General features: G+C 60.2%; 2 protein-coding genes across 5 annotated transcripts in view; both read left to right on the top strand.

The window, feature by feature from the left end:
• The window catches only part of NBEAL2 (neurobeachin like 2), a 55165-nt gene extending 43703 nt beyond the window's left edge, over nucleotides 1-11462 (top strand). For 2 of the 4 annotated variants that reach the window (XM_071559866.1, XM_071559867.1), the window contains exons 41-54: nucleotides 11-141; nucleotides 2178-2287; nucleotides 2374-2491; nucleotides 2560-2657; nucleotides 2735-2851; nucleotides 2943-3032; nucleotides 3138-3247; nucleotides 3330-3502; nucleotides 4810-4904; nucleotides 4983-5099; nucleotides 7227-7388; nucleotides 7464-7612; nucleotides 8552-8687; nucleotides 10093-11462. In XM_071559866.1, coding sequence (XP_071415967.1) covers nucleotides 11-141; nucleotides 2178-2287; nucleotides 2374-2491; nucleotides 2560-2657; nucleotides 2735-2851; nucleotides 2943-3032; nucleotides 3138-3247; nucleotides 3330-3502; nucleotides 4810-4904; nucleotides 4983-5099; nucleotides 7227-7388; nucleotides 7464-7612; nucleotides 8552-8687; nucleotides 10093-10197 — 1711 coding nt within the window. In that variant the 3' untranslated portion in view covers nucleotides 10198-11462. The remainder of the gene's footprint in view (nucleotides 1-10; nucleotides 142-2177; nucleotides 2288-2373; nucleotides 2492-2559; nucleotides 2658-2734; nucleotides 2852-2942; nucleotides 3033-3137; nucleotides 3248-3329; nucleotides 3503-4809; nucleotides 4905-4982; nucleotides 5100-7226; nucleotides 7389-7463; nucleotides 7613-8551; nucleotides 8688-10092) is intronic. The other 2 variants (XR_011698240.1, XM_071559868.1) reach the window with 2 other exon arrangements.
• A 1416-nt stretch (nucleotides 11463-12878) lies between these two features.
• On the top strand, nucleotides 12879-24126 carry LOC139673929 (D-serine dehydratase-like). The gene is made up of 8 exons (XM_071559871.1): nucleotides 12879-13267; nucleotides 15314-15469; nucleotides 17741-18021; nucleotides 19065-19251; nucleotides 22022-22143; nucleotides 22234-22423; nucleotides 23283-23388; nucleotides 23465-24126. The coding sequence occupies exons 1-8, from the start codon at nucleotides 13236-13238 to the stop codon at nucleotides 23552-23554; spliced, it is 1164 nt and encodes a 387-aa protein (XP_071415972.1). The 5' UTR covers nucleotides 12879-13235; the 3' UTR covers nucleotides 23555-24126.
• The last annotated feature ends 10 nt before the right edge of the window (nucleotides 24127-24136 follow it).

Below are 24136 nucleotides of genomic sequence, written 5' to 3'. Positions count from 1 at the left end.
GTGCCGCCAGGTTCGACTGCTCGGACCGGCAGTTCCACTCGGTGCCCGCGGCGTGGCAGGCGCGCATGGAGAACCCCGTGGATGTCAAGGAGCTCATCCCGGAGTTCTTCTACTTCCCTGAGTTCCTGGAGAACCAGAACGGTAAGAGGGACCACCTGGGGGGCTCTGAGTCCCTCCCTGAACTGAGGGTCTTCTTAAAACACCCCTCAAGCAGCACTGTTTATATATATTTATTGTTTATTACCATCATATTTTTATAATATTATAAATAATATTATTATTAATATTATTAATATTATAATAATATTATATTATTAATCTTGTGTTATATTATCTATTTTATATTATATAATATTATGTATATTTTATACATATTGTTATATAATGTATTGTTATATATTTCATAATGTCAATATGGTATTGTATCGATATTATATATTGTGTATTAGTATATTTTATTATTATGTATTATTTATTATTTAGGGTTTATTTCAGAACACTTTGGTTCCAATGGAAAGCAGGGATGGAGCCATTTGGGTTAAAATTATCTACAGAAATACAGGAATATAAAAGTATATAATGTTATATATTTCATAATGTCAGTATGTTATTATATTGATATAATATTATATATTGTGTATTAGTGTATTATATTATTATGTATTATTTATTATTTAGGGTTTATTTCAGAACAATTTGGTTGCAATGGAAAGCAGGGATGGAGCCATTTGGGTTAATATTATCTACAGAAATATAGGAATATAAAAGTATATAATGTTATATATTTTACAAAGTTAATATGTAATTATATTGATATATATTGTGTATTAGTATATTATATTATTATTATTTATTATTTAGGGTTTATTTCAGAACAGTTTGGTTGCAACAGAAAGCAGGGGTGGAGCCATTTGGGTTAAAATTATCTACAGAAATACAGGAATATAAAAGTATATAATGTATTGTTATATATTTCATAATGTCAGTATGTTATTATATTGATATAATATTATATATTGTGTATTAGTGTATTATATTATTATTATTTATTATTTAGGGTTTATTTCAGAACAATTTGGTTCCAATGGAAAGCAGGGATGGAGCCATTTGGGTTAATATTATCTACAGAAATACAGGAATATAAAAGTATATAATGGTATATATTTTATAAAAATATGTTATTATATTGATATAATATTATATATTGTGTATTAGTATATTATTATGTATTATTTATTATTTAGGGTTTATTTCAGAACACTTTGGTTGCAATGGAAAGCAGGGATGGAGCCATTTAGGTTAAAATTATCTACAGAAATATAGGAATATAAAAGTATATAATGTTATATATTTTACAAAGTTAATATGTAATTATATTGATATATATTGTGTATTAGTATATTATTATGTATTATTTATTATTTAGGGTTTATTTCAGAACACTTTGGTTGCAGTGGAAAGCAGGGGTGGAGCCATTTGGGTTAATATTATCTATAGAAATTTAGGAATATAAAAGTATAAAGTTCTCACTTGAAGAAACTGTAGAGGGCAAAAGAGAGAAGGGAGAGGTGAGAGGAGGGGGAGATGTGCCCACTGTGGGGCCAGGATGAGACCTGGCTGTGGCTGCTCCTGCTCTGGGTCCACCAGGGCGGGGGAAGGCCACGAAACTCAACGTTCAGTGGCTTCAAATACCTTCAGGTTCTGGTGGGAACACCCAGAGATGGGTCTGGGGTCACTCCAGGGGGCTTTGATGGTTTATGGCCCTTCTAAGACACGACCAGCACAGCTGAGCCAGTTGTGCCCCACCAGAGGGGATGGAAACCTTCAGCCCCACGTGGGAATGTCCCCTGGGGGAAGAAAGTGTCACACCTGAGCCAGCTGTGAGAGGGAGGACATGGGCAGATAAACAGCACTGTCCCACCTCCCAGGATCTGCTTCTTAGCGGCCTCTTCCCTCCTCTGCCTCAAAAGCAGCTCCTTGCTGGACAAAGGTGGGTTTGTCGTGGTCACCTCTGAAGGTGGAGATGGGGATGGGGATGAAGGCAAAGGTGAAGATGGAGCATAAGGAAGGGCATAGAAGTGAAGATGGACATGGGGAAGGGCTGGTTTTGCAAGTGGCTGGTTGTCTGAGCCCTCAGCCATCACCATCCCAGTCTCTCACACTCCCCCCACCCACAGGCTTCGACCTGGGCTGTCTCCAGCTCTCCAACGAGAAGGTTGGGGACGTGGTGCTGCCGCGGTGGGCGCGCTCCCGCGAGGACTTCATCCTCCAGCACCGCAGGGCCCTGGTGAGAGGGGGGAGCTCACCCCACAGGGGGGTCCCAGGGGGCTGGGGGCATTCCCAGCCCTCCCTGATGCCCCCCCTTGGCATCAGGAGTCGGAGTATGTCTCAGCCCATCTCCACGAGTGGATCGACCTCATTTTTGGGTACAAGCAGCGCGGCCCGGCCGCCGTGGAGGCCCTCAATGTCTTCTACTACTGCACCTACGAGGGTGAGCCGTGGGGAAGGGAGGTGGGGGGCACCTCCCAGGTGGCCCCTCGTGACCATCCTCACCCCCAGGGGCCGTGGACCTGGATGCCATCGCCGACGAGACGCAGCGCAAGGCCCTGGAGGGCATCATCAGCAACTTCGGGCAGACGCCCTGCCAGCTGCTCAAGGTAGCTCAGGCCCCCCAGCCCCCAAAAGCATCCCCTTTTGGGGGTGCCCCCCTTGTGATGGGCTCCCTGCCCCCCAGGAGCCCCACCCTGCCCGGCTGTCGGCGGAGGGCGCTGCCCAGCGGCTGGCACGCCTCGACACCCGCTCGCCCAACGTCTTCCAGCACCTGGACCAGCTCAAGTCCTTCTTTGTGGAGGTGAGGACGACCCTGGGGGTCCCTGGGCAGGACTGGGAGGGGTAGGGGTGGCCAGGAAGGTGCCTACAGGGCAGCTGGTGTGTCCCCACAGGGCATCAGCGATGGGGTGCCCCTGGTGCAGGCCGTGGTGCCCAAGAGCCAGGCGCACTCCTTCATCACTCAGGGATCCCCCGACGTCCTGGTGAGTGCCACTGGGGGGGTCTGCCAGCCCACGAGGGCTCCAGCACCAAACCAGGAGGGCTGTGGTGGTGGGAGGGGCATCATCCCCACCTCCCCCTCTGCCCAGGTCACCGTGAGTGCCAACGGCGTGCTGGGCACCCACAACTGGCTGCCCTACGACAAGAACATCTCCAACTACTTCAGCTTCACCAAAGACCCCACCGTGTCCAACGCCAAGTGAGTGCCCCGGGCTCGTGGCCCCTGGGGACGGTCCCTGGAGGTGCCACCTGCCCAGCACCTCGTCCCTCCCTCCTGGCAGGACGCAGCGGGTGCTGCAGGGCCCCTTTGCCCCTGGCACCGAGCTCAGCGCCCGCACCCTCGCCGTGTCTCCCGACGGGAAGCTGCTCTTCAGCGGCGGCCACTGGGACAACAGCCTGCGTGTCACCTCCCTGGCCAAGGGCAAGGTGGTGGCACACATCACCCGGCACATCGGTATGGCAGCCCCCAGGGTGGGGGGGGCTGGGCTGGGACCCCCTCGGGGGCCTGGAGGGGCCGTGGGGGGAGGCAGGGACGGGTGAGGGGCATCGCCCAGTGTCTCCTTCTGCTGGGAATGCAGGTGCCCTCTCAGGGCTGGAATGGGGTTGGCAGCAATTCCACATCCCAAAATAGGATTTGGAATGGGGTTGGCAGCAATTCCACATCCCAAAGCATGACTTGGAGTGGGGTTGGCAGCAATTCCACATCCCAAAGCATGACTTGGAGTGGGGTTGGCAGCAATTCCACATCCCAAAATAGGATTTGGAATGGGGTTGGCAGCAATTCCACATCCCAAAGCATGACTTGGAATGGGGTTGGCAGCAATTCCACATCCCAAAGCATGACTTGGAGTGGGGTTGGCAGCAATTCCACATCCCAAAATAGGATTTGGAATGGGGTTGGCAGCAATTCCACATCCCAAAGCATGACTTGGAGTGGGGTTGGCAGCAATTCCACGTCCCAAAATAGGATTTGGAATGGGGTTGGCAGCAATTCCACATCCCAAAGCATGACTTGGAGTGGGGTTGGCAGCAATTCCATGTCCCAAAGCATGACTTGGAGTGGGGTTGGCAGCAATTCCGTGTCCCAGAACATGACTTGGAGTGGGATAGTGGCAATTCCGTACCCCAAAACATAACTTGGAATGGGATTAGCAATTCCATATCCCAAAAGATGACTTGGAATGGGGTAGTGGCAATTCCATACCCCAGAACATCTCTTGGAATGAGATGAGGATTAGCTGCAAACTCCACATCCCAAAACACCTCCTGGAGTGGGATTTTTAGGAATTCCACATCCCAAAACACCTCTTGGAGTGGGATTGGCAGCAATTCCACATCCCAAAACACCTTCTGGAGTGGAATTGGCAGGAGTTCTACATCCCAAAGCACCTCCTGGAGTGGGATTGGCAGCAATTCCACATCCCAAGACACTTCCTGGAGTGGGATTGGCAGCAATTCCACATCCCAAGACACTTCCTGGAGTAGGATTGGCAGCAATTCCATACCCCAAAGCACCTCTTGGAGTGGGATTGGCAGCAATTCCATATCCCAAGACACCTCCTGGAGTGGGATTGGCAGCAATTCCACATCCCAAAACACCTCTTGGAGTGGGATTGGCGGGAATTCCACATCCTGAAACACCTCCTGGATTGGGACTGGCAGGAGTTCCACATCCCAAAACACCTCTTGGTGCCATCCCATGGAGTCAGGGTGTGGAGTGCAGTGGGATGGGACCTCATGGTGTCCCTCTGCATGTCCCAGATGTTGTCACCTGCCTGTCCCTCGACCTCTGTGGCATCTACCTCATTTCTGGGTCCCGGGACACCACCTGCATGGTGTGGCAGGTCCTGCAGCAGGTAAGGGGTGACCCAGGGGGCAGCTCACCCAGGGGGGCACTGCCAGCAGGTCACTGATGTCCCTGTCCCCCACGCCAGGGAGGGTTCTCCAGCGGCTTGGCCCCCAAACCTGTGCAGGTCCTGTACGGCCACGACGCCGAAGTGACGTGTGTGGCCATCAGCACCGAGCTGGACATGGCAGTGTCGGGCTCCAAGGTGAGCTGGGGTCACCCAGGGGTGGGCCAGGGGGGTGGGACACCCCAGGGTTGGGGGCAGGCTGGTTGGGGAACAACAGAGCGCTCAGGAGGTTCAGTGAGTGGCAAAGCTGAGAACGCTGAGGTGGAAGAAGGTGCTTGGGAAACCTGGAAACAACGTCTGAAGTGAGGCACGTGCTGACCTGAGCTGGGCAAAGTCAAGCTGGGCCAACTGCAGCTTGTCCAGACACAACAAGGCACTTCCTAAGGCACTGGCTGGAAGTTAAGTCTGGCTTAAAATGTATCTCCAGAAGTTGGGAGGAGAAGGAAAGAGAAAGAAAATGAGAAAGGGAAAGGGAAAGAGAAAATGGGAAAGGGAAAGAGAAAGGGAAAGGGAAAATGAAAAAGGGAAAGAGAAAATGAGAAAGGGAAAGAGAAAGAGAAAATGGGAAAGGGAAAGAGAAAATGGGAAAGGGAAAGAGAAAATGAAAAAGGGAAAGAGAAAATGAGAAAGGGAAAGAGAAAGGGAAAGGGAAAATGAAAAAGGGAAAGAGAAAATGGGAAAGGGAAAGAGAAAATGGGAAAGGGAAAGAGAAAATGGGAAAGGGAAAGAAAATGAGAAAGGGAAAATGAGAAAGGAAAAATGAGAAAGGAAAAGAGAAAATGAGAAAGGGAAAATGAGAAAGGGAAAGGGGGAAAGGGAAAGGGAAAGGGAAAGGGAAAGGGAAAGGGAAAGGGAAAGGGAAAGGGAAAGGGAAAGGGAAAGGGAAAGGGAAAGGAGGGAGAAGTGTAAATAGTCCCCACCTGTGGATCCAGTGAGGAGACTCCATTGTTTCAATGCTGATGTCAAAGTGATGGTCGTGGTCTTGATCCCTCAGGGCTGGGGGAAGCCCCCAAAATATGAACTTGAATGGGTTAAAGTGTGCTCAGGTTCAGGTGGGAATGCCCAGGTGCCTTCTCTGGGGTGGGAGTTTCACATTCCATGATGTGACACCTTGTGTGTCATGGGACACCTCGGGGGGCTTTGATGGTTTATGGCCCTTCTAAGACACGACCCCCACAGCTGAGCCAGTTGTGCCCCACCAATGGAATGGAGGGGATGGAAACCTTCAGCCCCACGTGGGAATGTCCCCTGGGGGGGAAAGTGTCACACCTGAGCCAGCTGTGAGAGGGAGGACATGGGCAGATAAACAGCACTGCCCCACCTCCCAGGATCTGCTTCTTAGCGGCCTCTTCCCTCCTCTGCCTCAAAAGCAGCTCCTTGCTGGACAAAGGTGGGTTTGTGGTGGGCACAGATGTCACTGATGGTTTGTCTGGGGAGCACATTCGTGCCCATCTGTTGCAGTCTAGAAGGCTGTTCATGTACCCACAAGGCCTTCGTTTAATTCTTGTCAGAAAGTAATGTCAGTCCAGTTTACCTCAGAGGTTAAACCTGCCCCTCCTGAAGGTGGGGATGGGGAAGGGGATGGAGGTGGAGGTGGAGAATAAGGAAAGGGATGGAGGTGGAGATGGGGATGGGAAAAGGGATGGAGGTGGAGATGGAGAAGAAGGAAGGGGATAGAAGTGGAGATGGGGATGGAGATGGGGAAGGGGATGGAGGTGGAGAACAAGGAAGGGGATAGAAGTGGAGATGGAGATGGGGAAGGGGATGGAGATGGAGATGGGGAAGGGGATGGAGGTGGAGAACAAGGAAGGGGATGGAGGTGGAGAACAAGGAAGGAGATAGAAGTGGAGATGGGGATGGGGAAGGGGATGGAGGTGGAGAACAAGGAAGGAGATAGAAGTGGAGATGGGGATGGGGAAGGGGATGGAGATGGAGATGGGGAAGGGGATGGAGGTGGAGAACAAGGAAGGGGATAGAAGTGGAGATGGAGATGGGGAAGGGGATGGAGGTGGAGAACAAGGAAGGGGATAGAAGAGGAGATGGAGATGGGGAAGGGGATGGAGGTGGAGAACAAGGAAGGGGATAGAAGAGGAGATGGAGATGGGGAAGGGGATGGAGGTGGAGAACAAGGAAGGGGATAGAAGAGGAGATGGAGATGGGGAAGGTTTTGCAAACGGCCAGTCTGATCCATCAGCCATTAACGCTGCAGCCCCTCCTGGGGGGGCAGTGCCCCCCTGGTGACTCCCTATCCCCTCCCTCCTACAGGATGGCACCATCATCACCCACACCGTGCGCCGGGGGCTCTTCATCCGCTCGGTGCGGCCGCCGGGCGAGAGCTGCCCGCCCGCCCTGCTGTGCCACCTGGCCGTGGGCCCCGAGGGGCAGGTGGTGGCCCAGAGCGCCGCGGGCCAGCGGCCCTGCCTGAAGGTACAGCCCAGGGTCCCACCAGGGGGGGCTGCCCGGGGGTCAGCAGCAGGTCCTCCCCACCCTCTGCCTCCCCAGGCCGCGGCCGCGCTGCACCTGTACTCGGTGAACGGGAAGCTCCTGGCGTCAGAGCCCCTGGAGCAGGAGGTGACCGCCATGTGCCTCACCGAGGACTTCGTGGTGCTGGGAACCACCCAGTGCGGGCTGGAGATCCGGGAGCTCCACAGGTGGGGCACTGGGGAGGGGGGCAGGGCCTGGGAGGGGGGGGGGGGGGGGTGGAGGAGAACATGGGGGTCTGGAAGGGGGTGGGGATGAAGGTGGGGATGGAGAAGAGGATGTGGAGGGAGAAGAGGATGTAGAGGGACAAGAGGATGTGGAGGGAGAAGAGGATGTGGAGGGAGAAGAGAATGAGGATCTGGAAGGAGATGGGGATGGAGAAAATGAGGATCTGGAAGGAGATGGGGATGGAGAAGAGGATGAGGATCTGGAAGGGGGTGGGGATGAAGGTGGGGATGGAGAAGAGGATGAGGATCTGGAAGGAGATGGAGAAAAGGATGTGGATGGAGAAGAGAGTGTGGAGGGAGAAGAGAATGAGGATCTAGAAGGAGATGGAGACGAGGATGAGGATCTGGAAGGAGATGGAGAAGAGGATGAGGATCTGGAAGGAGATGGAGAAGAGGATGAGGATGGAGAAGAGGATGAGGATCTGGAAGGAGATGGGGATGAAGATGGGGTGGAGAAGAGGATGTGGATGCAGGAGTGAGGATCTGGAAGAGGATGTAGCTGGAGAAAGGGATGTGGCTGGAGAAAGGGACATGGAATGAAAAGTGGATGAGGATCTGGAAGGAGATGGGGATGAAGATGGGGGTGGAGAAGCGAATGTGTTTGGAGAAGAGGAGGATGTGGAAGGAGATGGGGATGAAGATGGGAATGGAGAAGAGGATGAAGAACTGGAAAGGGATGGGGTTGTGGATGGAGAAGTGCATAAGGAACTGGAAGGAGATGAAGATGGAGAAGGGAATGAGAAGGGAGAAGTGGAGGAGGATCTGGAAGGAGACAAGGATGAAGATGGGGATGGAGAACAGGATGGGATGGACCCCCCTTGTCCCTCCCCAACCACCCCCTCAGGGTGTCCAGGGGTCCCATCCCACCCCTGGTCTCTCCAGCCTCAGGGCGGCCGTGCCCCCCGTGCCCATGAGGGTGCCCGTGCACAGCGTGTCCGTCACCAAGGAGAAGAGTCACATCCTGGTGGGGCTGGAGGATGGAAAGCTCATCGTGGTGGGCGCTGGGCAGCCTGCTGAGGTGAGCAGGACCCCATGGGGAGGGTGGGAGGGGGGCTCGGTGTCCTTGGGGTGCTCCCGGGCTGGGGACCTCGGCGTGGCCTCTCCTGAGGGGTGGGGAAGGGGGTGTGGAACAGGGAGGAGGTTGGGGGAGGATGGAGAGGGAAAAGGGGAAAGGGATGGAGGTGGATGTGGAGGTGGAATGGAGGGTCGGCATTGGGATGGAGGTGGAGGTGGAGTGAAGGAGGAGGTTGGGATGGGGATGGGGATGGGAATGGAAGTGGGGATGGAGGTGGGGATGGGAATGGAAGTGGGGATGGAGGTGGGGATGGGGATGGGGATGGAGGTGGGGATGGGAATGGAAGTGGGGATGGAGGTGGGGATGGGGATGAAGGTGGGGATGGGGATGGGGATGGGGATGGGGATGGGGATGGGGATGGGGATGGGGATGGAGGTGGGAATGGGGATGGGGATGGGGATGGAGGTGGGAATGGGGATGGAGGTGAAGGTAGAGATGGAGGTAGAGATAGAAAAGGGGATGGAAATAGAGAAGGAGGTGAAGGTGGAAATGGGAGTAGAGAGGGATGGAGATGGAGATGAAGGTGCAGATGGCGGTGGGGATGGAGATGGAGATGGAGAAGGGCAAAGAGATGGAGGCAGAGCTGGACGTGTAGATGGGGAAGGGGATAGAAGTGAACATGGGGAAGGGGGTGGAGGTGGAGATGGAGAATAAGGAAGGGGATGGGGATATGGAGATGAAGGTGGGAAAGGGGTAGTGGGTGGATGGCAATGAGGAGGGGGTTGGGAAAGGAAGGGGAGTGCGATTTGGGAAGGGGAAGGGGATGGGAGAAGGAATGAGGACTTGGAAGGGGAGGGAGGTGCAAGTGGGTGAAGCAAAGGATGGATTGGGAAGGGGATGAGTGCTGGGGAAGGGACTGGGGATGGAGATGGGGATAAGCATGGAGAACAGGATGGACATTGGAGAGGTGATGGGGTGGAGAAGCAGATAAGGATCTGGAAGGGAATAGAGAAGCAGATGGACATCTGGGAGGCAATGGAGATGAAGAAGAGGATGGGAATGGAGAAGGGGATGGGAATGGGGATGGAGAAGGGGATGAGGATCTGGAAAGGGAGGTGGATGAAGATGGGGATGGAAAGGGAATGAGAATCTGGAAGTGGATGGGGAAGGAGAAGAGAAGGAGGATGGAGAAGGGGATGAGGATCTGGAATGGAATAGGATGGAGATGAGAGGCAGATGAGGAGGGGGTGGAAGAGGATGGGGATAGAAAAGTGGATGAGGATCTGGAAGGACATGGGGAGGGAGAAGGGGATGAGGACAGGGCTGAAGAAGAGGATGAGGATGGATAAGGGGTTTGGGGCTGGAGGAGGGGTCAGAACACAGGTGGGCTCTCACCCCCTGTCCCCAGGTGCGTCCAGGCCAGTTCCACCGGCGGCTCTGGCGTTCCACGCGGCGCATCTCCCAGGTGTCGGCTGGAGAGACGGAGTACAACCCCTGCGAGGGCAGGGCATAGGCTGGCATCAACCCTGCAAGGGCACAGCCAGGCTGGCATCAACCCTGCAAGGGCACGGCCAGGCTGGCATCAACCCTGCAAGGGCACAGGCAGGCTGGAATCAGCCCCTCTTGAGGGCACACCCAGGCTGGAATCAACCCTGCAAGGGCACAGCCAGGCTGGCATCAACCCTGCAAGGGCACGGCCAGGCTGGCATCAGCCCTGCAAGGGCACAGGCAGGCTGGCATCAGCCCTGCAAGGGCACAGCCAGGCTGGCATCAGCCCTGCAAGGGCACGGCCAGGCTGCCATCAGCCCTGCAAGGGCACGGCCAGGCTGGCATCAACCCTGCAAGGGCACAGGCAGGCTGGAATCGGCCCCTCTTGAGGGCACAGCCAGGCTGGAATCAGCCCCTCTGAGGGCACAGCCAGGCTGGCATCAACCCTGCAAGGGCACAGCCAGGCTGGAATCAGCCCCTCCAAGGGCACAACCAGGCTGGAATCAGCCCCTCCGTGGGCAGGGCCAGGCTGGAATCAGCCCCTCCGTGGGCAGGGCCAGGCTGGAATCAGCCCTTGCCAGGGCACAGCCAGGCTGGAATCAGCCCTTGCCAGAGCACAGCCAGGCTGGAATCAGCCCCTCCGTGGGCAGGGCCAGGCTGGAATCAGCCCCTCCGTGGGCAGGACCAGGCTGGAATCAGCCCCTCCGTGGGCAGGACCAGGCTGGAATCAGCCCCTGCCAGGGCACAGCCAGGCTGGAATCAGCCCCTCTGTGGGCAGGACCAGGCTGGAAGCCCCTCTGAGGGCAGGGCCAGGCTGGAATCAGCCCCTGCCAGGGCACAGCCAGGCTGGAATCAACCCCTCCGAGGGTACAGCCAGGCTGGAATTGGCCCCTCCAAGGGCAGAGTCTGGGCTGGCTCCCCCAACCCCCTGGCACAGAGAGGGGGTCCCCTGGTGCTGAGGGGGTCTGGAGTGCCCTCTCTGCCCACTGTCTGTGGCCTTATCCCGCCCCAGGGGGGTGTCTGCCCCCCGATTTTCTGGGAATGTATCCCCCCTCCCCTGCAGGGCTGGGGGGCAGGAGGAGGGAGGGACCCCTCGCTGGGCAGGGGGTGCCATGGCCCCCTCGCCGTGCCCGCTGGCCAGGAGCAGAGTGGGTGTCCCCTCTCCCCCTTATTTTTTATTTCTATCCATTTTTAGATCTTTTACAGAAAAAAGATTATTATTAATATTAATAATAATAATAATATATCTGTGGGAAATCAACGTGTGAGGGCTGTGACTGCCCCTCCTCTGTGTCCCCTCTCTGGTGTCCCACACAGGGGGTGTCCCTGCACAGGCTGTGCCAGGGGGGTCAGGGGGACATGGGGACACTCATGTCATGAGTGGGGGGGGTCTCAGCAGCTTTGGACCCACGTGTGGTGAGTGGGGAGGTCTCAGTGGCCCTGTACCGACATGTGACAAGTCTCAGGACCCATGTCATGAGTTGGGGAGGTCTCAGCAGCTTTGGACCCACATGTCACGAGTGTGGGGGAGGGGTCTCAGCAGCTTTGGACCCACATGTCATGAGTGTGGGGGGTCTCAGCAGCTTTGGACCCACATGTCATGAGTGTGGGGGGTCTCAGCAGCCTTGGACCCACATGTCATGAGTGTGGGGGGTCTCAGCAGCTTTGGACTCACATGTCACGAGTGTGGGGGGTCTCAGCAGCTTTGGATCCACTTGTCATGAGTGTGGGGGGTCTCAGCAGCTTTGGACTCACATGTCACGAGTGTGGGGGGTCTCAGCAGCTTTGGACCCACATGTCAGGAGTGGGGAGCGGGGGGTCTCAGCAGCCTTGGACCCACATGTCATGAGTGTGGGGGGTCTCAGCAGCTTTGGACTCACATGTCATGAGTGGGAGGGGGTCTCAGCAGCCTCCACTCATGTCACAAGCACGTTCAGCCTCAGCCCTCCATGGCACTTTGCCCACCTCATGAATGTGCCAGGTCTCAGCAGCCACACAACCCACGTGTCACGAGCACGGGGGGTCTCAGCCCCCCACATACATGTCACGAGCACGGGGGGTCTCAGCCCCCCACATACATGTCACAAGCACGGGGGTCCCAGTCCCCCACATACATGTCACAAGCACGGGGGGGTCTCAGCAGCATCACACACAGATGTCACAAGTGTGGGGGTCTCAGCAGCTCCTCTCACACGTGTCCTGAGCACGGGGGTCTCAGCAGTCACACATGTCGCGAGCACGGGGGTCTCAGCAGCCCCTCTCACACATGTCACGAGCACGGGGGTCTCAGTAGCCCCTGGCACACGAGTCCCGAGAGGTCCCGGCCGTCCCCGCGGTGTCCGGCTCTGCTGTCCCCGGCTGTGGCAGAGTGTCCCATGCCGGCTCCCACCGTGTCCCTCTGCCGGCCCCGCTGTGTCCCCTCCGTGTCCCCTGCTGGCCCCGCTGTGTCCCCCGCCGTGTCCCTCTGCCGGCCCCCGCCGTGTCCCTCTGCCGACCACGCTGTGTCCCCTGTCGGCCCCCTCTGTGTCCCCCGCCGTGTCCCCCGCCATGTCCCCCTCCGTGTCCCCTGTCGGCCCCCTCTGTGTCCCCCGCCGTGTCCCTCTGCCGGCCACGCCGTGTCCCCTCCGTGTCCCTCTGCCGGCCCCGCTGTGTCCCTCTGCCGGCCCCTCTGTGTCCCCCGCCGTGTCCCCCGCCATGTCCCCCGTTGTGTCCCCTGTCGGCCCCCTCTGTGTCCCCCGCCGTGTCCCCCGCTGTGTCCCCTGCCGGCCACATTGTGTCCCCCGCCGTGTCCCCCGTTGTGTCCCCTGCCGGCCCCCTCTGTGTCCCCCGTTGTGTCCCCTGCCGGCCCCGCCGTGTCCCCCGTTCTGTCCCCTGCCAGCCCCCTCTGTGTCCCTCGCCGTGTCCCCGCCGTGTCCCCCGCCGGCCCCGCCACCCCGCCGAGGCCCCAGCGTTGGCAGCGACCCTTGTCCCGGCCGGGGCTTGGCCACGGGTGCCACGTTGTCACGTGGGGGCAGCGGGCACCGCGGGGCCACCGGAGCCACCGGAGTGGGGACGGGAGCGGCGATGGACGCGGGGACGGACGCACGGACGGACAGGTGAGCAGCGCAGGGACGGCGCTCGGGGTGTCCCCGCACCGTCACCCCGCACGGACAGGGGCAGGGACACCGGGAGGGGGAGGACACGGGGTTGTCCCTGTCCCCGGATCCTCGGCCCGGGTCTCCCTTTCCCGGAGTTCCAGGTGACCCAATTTCTGCTGACCCAGCTCCAGGCACACTGTCCCAAGGATTCCAGTCCCAAGTGCCCATTTTCCAGTGTCCCTCTCCCAGTGTCCAAGTCCCAGGTGACCCATTTCCCAGTCCTGGGCATCCCTGTCCCGTATGTCCCCAGTCCGGGTGTTCCTCTGCCCAGTGTCCCTATTCCAGGTTTCCCAGGTCCGGATGGCTCAGTCCCAGGTGATCCAGTTGTCCCTTCCCCAGATGTCCCGGTCCCAGATATCCCAGTTGTCCCTTCCCCAGATGTCCCGGTCCCAGATATCCCAGTTGTCCCTTCCCCAGGTGTCTCCATCGCAGGTGACCCAGTTCCCGTTGTCCCAGTCCCAGACATCCCTCCACCAGGAACCCCAGTCCCGGCTGTCCCTCTGCCCAGTGTCCCTATCCCAGGTTTCCCAGTTCCAGATGTCCCAGTCCCAGGTGATCCAGTTGTCCCTATCCCAGGTTTCCCAGTCCCAAGGGATCTTGTCCCAGGTGTCTTTTTGGGGGTGCACGGTGGGTACAGGTTTGGAGGGACAGGGGATGCAAGGTGGGTGTAAGGTGAGTGTGGGGGGGGTTTAGGGGGTGCAGGTGGGTGCAGGTTTGGGGGTACAGCAGGTGTATGGTGGGCACAGGGTGTTTTGAGGGGGTGCAGGTTTGGGGGTACAACAGGTGCAGGTTTGGGGGCACAGCGGGTGCAGTTTTTGGGGTTGAGATTTAGGTGTGCACGGTGGGCAGAGGATATTTTTTGTGGGTGCAGGATTGAGGGTACAGCAGGTGTATGGTGGGCACAGGGTGTTTTGGGGGGGTGCAGGTTTGGGGGTACAACAGGTGCAGGTTTGGGGGTACAGCAGGTGTATGGTGGGCACAGGGTGTTTTGAGGGGGTGCAGGTTTGGGGGTACAACAGGTGCAGGTTTAGGGGTACAGCGGGTGCAGTTTTTGGGGTTGAGATTTAGGGGTGCACGGTGGGCAGAGGATATTTTTTGTGGGTGCAGGTTTGGGGGTACAGCACGTGCAGGTTTGGGGGTACAGTGGGTTCAGGTCTGGGGCACAGATTTAGGGGTGCATGGTGGGCACAGGGAGTTTTTGGGGGTGCAGATTTAGGGGTGCACAGTGGGCGAGGGTTTTTTTGGGGGGTACAGATTTAGGGGTGCACGGTGGGCACGGGGAGTTTTTGGGGTGTTGCAAGTTTGGGGGTACAGCGAGTGCAGGTTTAGGGGTACAGATTTAGGCATGCATGGTGGGCACAGGATGGTTTTGGGGGTGCAGATTTAGGGGTGCACGGTGGGCACAGAGTGGGTTTCGGGGTGCCAGTTTAGGGGTGCAGCAGGTGCACGGTGGGCGCAGGGTGGGTTTGGAGGTGCCACTTTAGGGGTGCAGCAGGTGCACGGTGAGCACAGGGTGGGTTTGGGGGTGCCACTTTAGGGGTGCAGCGGGTGCACGGTGGGCGCAGGGTGGGTTTGGGGGTGCAGCAGGTGCACGGTGGGCACAGGGTGGGTTTGGGTGCAGATTTAGGGGTGCACGGTGGGCACAGGGTGGGTTTGGGGGTGCAGCAGGTGCACGGTGAGCACAGGGTGGGTTTGGGGGTGCCACTTTAGGGGTGCAGCGGGTGCACGGTGGGCACAGGGTGGGTTTGGGTGCAGATTTAGGGGTGCACGGTGGGCACAGGGTGGGTTTGGGGGTGCAGCAGGTGCTCGGTGGGCACAGGGTGGGTTTGGGTGCAGATTTAGGGGTGCACGGTGGGCACAGGGTGGGTTTGGGGGTGCAGCAGGTGCTCGGTGGGCACAGGGTGGGTTTGGGTGCAGATTTAGGGGTGCCGCGGGTGCACGGTGGGCACAGGGTGCTCTGGGGGCGGCAGGGCCGGTGCCCCCGCTGCCACCCCGTCCCCTTAGCCCTGGCAGGTGGCTCGGAGCCCCTCTGGAGCAGTTGCCCACCCCGGCGCTCACCCTGGACCAGGCGACGCTGCGCGGGAACGCCGAGCGGATGCGGGAGCGCTGCGGGGCGCTGGGGCTGCGGCTGCGCCCGCACGTCAAAACGCACAAGACCCTGTGAGTGTGTCCCCAAAACCCCCGTCAGTGTGTCCCCAACAACCCTTGTGTGTCCCCAAAACCCCCGTCAGTGTGTCCCCACAACCCCCGTCAGTGTGTCCCCAAAACCCCCGTCAGTGTGTCCCCAACAACCCTTGTGTGTCCCCACAACCCCCGTGAGTGTGTCCCCAAAACCCCTGTCAGTGTGTCCCCAAAACCCCTGTCAGTGTGTCCCCAAACCACCCCTGTGAGTGTGTCCCCAAAACCCCCGTCAGTGTGTCCCCAGCAGTCCCTGTGAGTGTGTCCCCAAAACCCCCTGTCAGTGTGTCCCCAACAACCCTTGTGTGTCCCCAAAACCCCCTGTCAGTGTGTCCCCAGCAGCCCCTGTGTGTCCCCACAACCCCCGTCAGTGTGTCCCCAAAACCCCCGTCAGTGTGTCCCCAAAACCCCCGTCAGTGTGTCCCCAAAACCCCTGTCAGTGTGTCCCCAACAACCCCTGTGTGTCCCCACAACCCCCGTGAGTGTGTCCCCAAAACCCCCGTGAGTGTGTCCCCAAAACCCCCTGTCAGTGTGTCCCCAGCAGCCCCTGTGTGTCCCCACAACCCCCGTGAGTGTGTCCCCACAAGCCCCCAGCACCCCCAGAATCCTCCCCAGTGTCTCTCCAGAATCCTGCAGGGTCCCCCCACCATCCTCCAACCTCCCCCCCCATTCCCAGCCTTCACCCTCAGTATCTCCCCACCATCTCCCTCCAGCACCTTCCCAGTTCCCCTCCCAGTGGCCCCACTGTCACCCTCAGGTCCCCTCCCCTTCCCCCCCACTATCCCCTCATTATTATTCCCGAATCCTCCCGGTGTGGCCCCATCCTCTCCCTCAGCTTCCCCCCAGAATCCCTCCAGGATCCCCCCAGAATCCCTCCCAGCACCTCCTCAGCCTCCCCTTCAGCCTCCCCCCTTCCCCCCAGGTACCTCCCCTTCCTCCCCTCCAGTATCCCCCACCATCCTCCCAGTATTTCCCTATTTTACCCCTTAGCACCCAAATTCCTGCCCATTATCCCTCCAGCATCTTCCCAGTGTCTTCCCAGTAACCCTCTCACCACCCTCCCAGTAACCCTCCCACCACTCTCCCAGTAACCCACCATCCTCCCAGTAACCCTTCCACCATCCTCCCAGTAACCCTTCCACCATCCTCCCAGTAACCCTCCCACCACCCTCCCAGTAACCCACCATCCTCCCAGTAAGCCTTCCACCACCTTCCCAGTAACCCTCCCACCATCCTCCCAGTAACCCACCATCCTCCCAGTAAGCCTTCCACCACCTTCCCAGTAACCCTCCCACCATCCTCCCAGTAACCCACCATCCTCCCAGTAAGCCTTCCACCACCTTCCCAGTAACCCTCCCACCATCCTCCCAGTAACCCTCCCACCATCCTCCCAGTAACCCTTCCACCACCTTCCCAGTAACCCTCCCACCATCCTCCCAGTAACCCTTCCACCATCCTCCCAGTAACCCTCCCAGCTCTGTCCCATTATCACTCCCAGCACCCTCCCAGTATCCCCCCAGCTCCCTCCTAGTTTCCTCCCAGTTCCCTCCCAGTATCCTTCCCAGCACTCTCCAAGTATCCCCTCCAGCACCTTCCCAGTTTCTCTCCCAGCTCCCTCCCAGTTTCCCTCCCAGCATCCTCTCAGTGTCCCCCCCCAGCACCCTCCCAGTATCCCCCCAGCACCCTCCCACTGTACCCCCCACCATCCTCCCAGTATCCCTCCCAGCATCCTCCCAGTATCCCTCCCAGCATCCTCCCAGTATCCCTCCCAGCTCCCTCCCAGTTTCCCCCCCCAGTACTCCCCTCCTCTCCCCAGCACCCTCCCCAGGATCTCTCCCACCCTCCCCTCCAGTTCCCTCCCAGTGCCCCCCTGGGCTGCCCCAGTACCCCCTCCCTCCCCGCCCATGCCCTCCCCGTCGCTCCCAGCGTGTCCCCCCATCCCTGACATGCCTTGCCCGCGGTGCCAGGGAAGGTGCCACGCTGGCCACGGGCTCCCAGCGTGTCCCCCCATCCCTGACGCCCTTGCCCGCGGTGCCAGGGAAGGTGCCACGCTGGCCACGGGCTCCCAGCGCGTCCCCCCATCCCTGACATGCCTTGCCCGCGGTGCCAGGGAAGGTGCCACGCTGGCCACGGGCTCCCAGCGTGTCCCCCCATCCCTGACATGCCTTGCCCGCGGTGCCAGGGAAGGTGCCACTCTGGCCACGGGCTCCCAGCGTGTCCCCCCATCCCTGACGCCCTTGCCCGCGGTGCCAGGGAAGGTGCCACGCTGGCCACGGGCGGGTCTCGGCGCGGGATCGTGGTGTCCACGCTGGCCGAGGGGCGGTTCTTCGCGGCCGGCGGCTTCGACGACATCCTGTACGCGTTCCCGGTGCCCGCCTGGCGCCTGCCCGAGTGCGCCGCCCTGGCACAGCAGCTCCAGGAGTTCCAGCTGCTCGTGGACAGCCCCCAGGGCCTGGAGCTGCTGCGCCAGAACCCCCTGCCCGGCGGGAAGCGCTGGCTCGTGTGGCTCAAGCTGGACTGTGGCAATGGCAGGGGTAGGTGACCCCCAACCCCACCGAGCCTGGGCAGGGGCAGGGATGGGGCATCACGGGGGTGATTCCATCCAGGATGGTCCATGGGGTGGGATGTGCTCTGTGCTCCCCAGACCCACCGTCTCAGTCAGGATGGAACAGCCAGCCCTCCCCAAAGCCATTCCTCATGATCCATGAGCAGTCCCTGTGTCCTTCAGATCCATCATCTCAGCCAGGATGGGGCATCCAACCCTCCTCAAAGCCATTCCTCATGATCCATGAGCAGTCCCTGTGTCCTTCAGATCCATCATCTCAGCCAGGATGGAGCAGCCAACCTTCCCCAAAGCCATTCTTCATGATCCATGAGAAGTTTCCATGTCCCTCAGATCCCTCATCTCGCCGGGATGGGGCAACTGAGACCCTCCCCAAAGCCATTCTTCATGATCCATGAGAAGTCCCTGTGTCCCTCATCTCAGCCAGGATGGGGCATCCAGCCCCCCCCAAAGCCCTTCTCCAAGGATGCTCCATGGGAAGGGATCCCCATGTCCCTCCAAGCCCCCCCAGAATCACCATCTCAACCATGATGGAGCACCTGAGACCCTCTAAAAACCCATTGGTCAAGGATGCTCCTAGGGAGGGATGTCCTTTGTCCCTCTGAGCCCCCACATCCATCTCAGCCAGGGTGGATCATCCAAGACCCCCCAACAGTCACTCTTCAAGGTTCCTCCTTCAGGAACGAGGTCCTGTGTCCCCCCACACCCCCAGAACCACCATCTCAGCCAGGATGGGGCATCTAAGACATCCCCCAAAGAAATTCTTCTGGAATGCTCCATAGGAAGGGATGTCCCTTGTCCCTCCAAGCCCCCAGATCCACCATCCCAAAGCCCCCCCAGGCTGTTCCATGGGCAGTGCTTGCCCAGCCCCCCATGGTGGGCCCGTTAATCCTCCCCAGTGCCATTCCCACCCTTCCCACCGCCAGGACGCTCCATGGGGTGTGACATCCCACCAATCCCCATCCCCCCATGTCACCCAACCCTCTCCCCACGCTGGTGTCCCCCCTGGCACAGCGGGAATGAGGCCCACGGATCCCGAGGCACTGGCGCTGGCCCGTGCCATCGCTGAGGGGGCCCCGGAGCTGGTGACACTGGTGGGGGTCTATGCCCACTGTGGGAACACCTACGGCTGCCAGGACGTCCCTGCCATCCAGGCCATCGCCCGGGACACCACCAGGGCCGTGCTCAGCTTCGTCACCAAGTGAGTGTGAACCCCAGAGGGGCTGGGTCGGGGAATTTGGGAGAGGAAGGGTCGGGCTGGGGGTGGCACGTCCCTGTCCCTGTCCCTGTCCCTGTCCCTGTCCGCGTCCCAGTCCCTGTCCCCGTCCCCGTCCCCGTCCCCGTCCCCGTCCCTGTCCCCGTCCCTGTCCCTGTCCCTGTCCCTGTCCCTGTCCCTGTCCGCGTCCCAGTCCCTGTCCCCGTCCCTGTCCCCGTCCCTGTCCCTGTCCCTGTCCCCGTCCCCGTCCCCGTCCCTGTCCCTCTCCCTGTCCCTGTCCATGTCCCTATCCCTGTCCCTGTCCCTGTCCCTGTCCCTGTCCCCGTCCCCGTCCCTGTCCCTGTCCCTGTCCCCGTCCCTGTCCCCATCCCTGTCCCCGTCCCTGTCCCCGTCCCTGTCCCCATCCCTGTCCCTGTCCCCGTCCCTGTCCCCGTCCCTGTCCCCATCCCTGTCCCCGTCCCTGTCCCTGTCCCCGTCCCTGTCCCCGTCCCTGTCCCTGTCCCCGTCCCTGTCCCTGTCCCCGTCCCTGTCCCTCTCCCCGTCCCCGTCCCTGTCCCTGTCCCCGTCCCTGTCCCTGTCCCCGTCCCTGTCCCTGTCCCTGTCCCTGTCCCTGTCCCTGCCCCCGTCCCTGTCCCTGTCCCCGTCCCTGTCCCCGTCCCTGTCCCTGTCCCCGTCCCCGTCCCTGTCCCTCTCCCTGTCCCCGTCCCTGTCCCCGTCCCTGTCTCTGTCCCCGTCCCTCTCCCTGTCCCCGTCCCTGTCCCTCTCCCTGTCCCCGTCCCTGTCCCTGTCCCCGTCCCTGTCCCCGTCCCTGTTCCCTGTCCCCGTCCCCGTCCCCGTCCCTGTCCCTGTCCCTGTCCCTGTCCCTGTCCCTGTCCCCGTCCCTGTCCCTGTCCCTGTCCCTGTCCCCGTCCCTGTCCCCGTCCCTGTCTCTGTCCCTGTCCCCGTCCCCGTCCCTGTCCCTGTCCCCGTCCCTGTCCCTGTCCCCGTCCCTGTCCCCGTCCCCGTCCCCGTCCCTGTCCCCGTCCCTGTCCCTGTCCCCGTCCCTGTCCCTGTCCCTCTCCCTGTCCCCTGCCCAAATCCCCGTGGATGGTTGTTAATGTAAATGACCCTCATAAAAGTGCCTCAAAGACTCCCCGGGGGCACCAGGGGGGTGTTGGCGGCTCCGTCACCTTTGATGTCACCTTTGATGTGGCTTTGATGTGACCTGTGGCATTGTCCCCTCCCTCCTCCTCGGCAGCCTTTTATCCCGGCAGGGTTTCCCATCCTGGAGGGAATTGCTGCCAGAGGGTCCCTGTGGGAAAGTGTGGGGGGTGGGGGGTGCCAGGGGTCTCCATCCCCCCAGGCACAGGGATGGTCCCACCTGGGGACACATCCTGGGGGTCCCCAGCCCAGCCCAGCCCATGGTGGCACCGGTTTGGGGTTGGGAAAGCTGCGAGCCCCCGCAAAATGTCCCTCCTTTCCCAAAGTTTGGAGCTGCTCTGGCACACCTGGGAACAGCTGGAAGGGATTCCAGGCTGGGTCTGGGATCTGGGGCTGGTGCCAAGCACAGCTGGTGGGGGCTCTGCCACATCTGGGGGGCCAGGGAGGGGTCCTTGGCATATCTGAGGGTGCTCTGGCACATCTGAGAATGTTTGGGAAGAGTCCTAAGTGTACCTGGGGGTGCTCTGGCTGGAGCACATCTGGGGGCTCCTGTGCACATCTGGGGGTGCTCTGGCACATGTAAGGGGAGTTCCTGCAACACCTGGGGAAAGTTCAGCACATCTGGGCAGTTGTCCAGCTCATATGGGGGGTCCTCAGGCAAATCTAGGGAGGTCCTCAGCACCCCTGGGAGTGTCCTGGCCCATCTAGAGGGGACACTGAAACATCTGAGGATGACTTGGTACATCTGAGGGGCTTCTGGGCACATCTGGATGGACCTCTGGCACAACTGGGGCTCCCCAGGCACATCTGGTGGCACTCAGGCACATCCTGGGGAGGTCACCAGCACATCTGGGGGCTCCCAGAACCACCTGGAGGGGTGTCTAGCACACCTGGGGGCTCCCAGAACCACCTGGAGGGGTGTCCAGCACACCTGGGAGCTCCCAGAACCACCTGGAGGGGTGTCCAGCACATCTGGGGGCTCCCAGAACCACCTTGTAGGGGTGTCCAGCACATCTGGGGGCTCCCAGAACCACCTGGAGGGGTGTCCAGCACATCTGGGGGCTCCCAGAACCACCTGGAGGGGTGTCCAGCACACCTGGGAGCTCCCAGAACCACCTGGAGGGGTGTCCAGCACACCTGGGCGCTCCCAGGCCCTTCTGGGAGAGCTTTAAAACATCTGGGGGGGATCTCCAGCTCGTGTGGGTGGATCTCTGGCACATCTGGAGATGCTTGGGCATATCTGGGGGTGGTCCCAGGCACATCAAAAGGGGTGCTCTGACATACCTGGGTGGCATCTTGGCATATCTGGGTGGCTCCCCAGTACCTCTTTGAGGTGTGCCTGGCATCCTGGGGGGGGGGGGGGGCTCTACCACATCTGGATGGCTCCTTTGAGTGTTGGGGGGCTCCCTGGCACATCTGGGGGGCTTTCTGGAATTTCCTGGGGGCTTCCCGAGGCACCACCACCCCCCGGTCCTGCTCCTGTGGCACCCAAGGGTGAAGGACCCACTCCGGTCTTGTTCCCAGCGTGCCCAGGGTGAAGGACCCCCCTCTGGTCCCTCTCCCTGGCTCCTGGGGGTGATGTGCCCCACTCAGGGGGTCCCCCGTGTGTCCCCAGGCTGCGGCAGGCGGGGGTCCCTTGTCCCCAGGCCACCATCGGCTCCACCCCGTCCTGCAGCCACCCGGTGCCGGAGATGGCACAGCTCACCGAGGTGCACCCGGGCAACTACCTGTTCTACGGTGAGCGGGGGGCACCCCCGGCCCGGCGGGACCCCCGAGGGGGGGGGGCGCACCCCGAGGTGACCCCCGCACTCTGTTCTGCCCCCGCAGACCTGCAGCAGACCCAGCTGGGCTCGTGCCGGCCCGAGGAGGTGGCGATCCGTGTCCTCACCAGGGTCATCGGGCACTACCCCCACCGCGGGCAGCTGCTGGTGGACTGCGGGTGGGCGGCCCTGAGTCTGCACGGCCGCGACCAGGGACCCTCGGGCTGTGCCGCCATCGAGGGGCACCCCCAGCTCAGGTGACACCCGCGGGCAGGGAGGTGACACCGTGTCCCTCTGCTGTGCTGCCATCGAGGGGCACCCCCAGCTCAGGTGACACCCGCGGGCAGGGAGGTGGCACGGAGGTGGCAGGGAGGTGACACCGTGTCCCTCTGCTGTGCTGCCATCGAGGGGCACCCCCAGCTCAGGTGACACCCGCGGGCAGGGAGGTGGCACGGAGGTGGCAGGGAGGTGACACCGTGTCCCTCTGCTGTGCTGCCATCGAGGGGCACCCCCAGCTCAGGTGACACCCGCGGGCAGGGAGGTGGCACGGAGGTGGCAGGGAGGTGACAGCGTGTGCCCCCAGGCTGTCACCATCGAGGGGTACCCCGAGCTCAGGTGACACCCGTGGGGCTGGGGGGACATGCAGAGGGGGAGGTGGAAGGGAGGTGACAGCCCCAGCTCAGGTGACCCCTGCGGGACTGGGGGGACAGGTGGGCAGGGAGGTGACAGGGAGGTGACACCGTGCCCCTCTGCTGTGCTGCCATCGAGGGGCACCCCCAGCTCAGGTGACACCCGTGGGGCTGGGGGGACACGCAGGCAGGGAGGTGACAGCGTGTGCCCCCAGGCTGTGTCACCATCGAGGGGCACCCCGAGCTCAGGTGACACCCGTGGGGCTGGGGGGACACGCGGAGGGGGAGGTGGCAGGGAGGTGACAGCCCCAGCTCAGGTGACCCCTGCGGGGCTGGGGGACACGCGGGCACGGAGGTGGCAGGGAAGTGACACCGTGCCCCTCTGCTGTGCTGCCATCGAGGGGCACCCCCAGCTCAGGTGACCCCTGCGGGGCTGGGGGGACACGCGGGCAGGGAGGTGACAGGGAGGTGACACCGTGTCCCCCAGGCTGGTGGGGCTGACCCAGGAGCACGGGCAGGTGGAGGCCGTGGATGGAGAACTGGATTTCGAGCAGTTCCCGGTGGGAAGCACCTTGGCTCTCATCCCGTACCACGTGAGTACCCGGCCCCCCTGTGCCCCCCGTGCCCCTGTGCCCCCCCCGTGCCCTGCTGAGTGTCCCCCCACCCCAGGCCTGTGCCACGGCCGCCATGCACCCCGTGTACTTCGTCCACGCCGCGGGGAAGGTGGTGGAGCTCTGGCACCCCACCCGTGGGTGGTGAGAGATGAGAGGTGCCAGGGGGCTGCACCCACGGCGGGACCCTGCACTGGAGCCTGCACCGAGACCCTCCATGACCCTCCATGAGACCCTGCACTGAGACCCTGCACCCACACCGAGACCCTCCATGACCCTCCATGAGACCCTGCACCCACACCGAGACCCTGCACCCACACCGAGACCCTGCACCCACATCGAGACCCTGCATTGGACCCTCCAGGCGACCCTGCACCCACACCGAGACCCTCCATGTGACTCTGGCACCCACACCAAACCGCTGCCCCCAGGAGACCCTGTACCCTCACCAAGCCCCCCCACCCATGACACGCTGCACCCACTCTAAGTCCGTGCACCCATTTTAGGGTCCCACCCCCATGTCAGGGTCCTGCACCCACATCAAAACGCTGCCCCCACGCCAAGGTCCTGCACCCCGTGCAATGTTGCACCCCTCCCCCCGCTCCCCAAGTCCCCGCACCCACCCCAAGCCCCCCCACCCACGCCAGGACGCTGCACCCACGCTGAGCCCCCGCGCCCACCCCAGGGCTCTGTGCCCGCCCCGGGGTCAATAAAGCTGCTTCTCCCTCTT

Source organism: Pithys albifrons, chromosome 7 (assembly GCF_047495875.1).
Source record: "Pithys albifrons albifrons isolate INPA30051 chromosome 7, PitAlb_v1, whole genome shotgun sequence".
In the NCBI taxonomy this organism is placed as follows: Eukaryota; Metazoa; Chordata; class Aves; order Passeriformes; family Thamnophilidae; genus Pithys; species Pithys albifrons.
The sequence above is the reverse complement of the archived record's forward strand: the minus strand, read 5'-3'. Positions and strand labels throughout refer to the sequence as shown.

Excerpts from the sequence above, each read along its gene's own strand:
- LOC139673929 (XM_071559871.1), top strand. The coding sequence starts at position 13,236 with ATGGACGCGGGGACGGACGCACGGACGGACAG. Across the intron at positions 13,268-15,313 it reads ACGGACGCACGGACGGACAG|CCCTGGCAGGTGGCTCGGAG; the intron begins GTGAGCAGCGCA and ends CCGTCCCCTTAG. Across the intron at positions 22,144-22,233 it reads GGGCAACTACCTGTTCTACG|ACCTGCAGCAGACCCAGCTG; the intron begins GTGAGCGGGGGG and ends CTGCCCCCGCAG.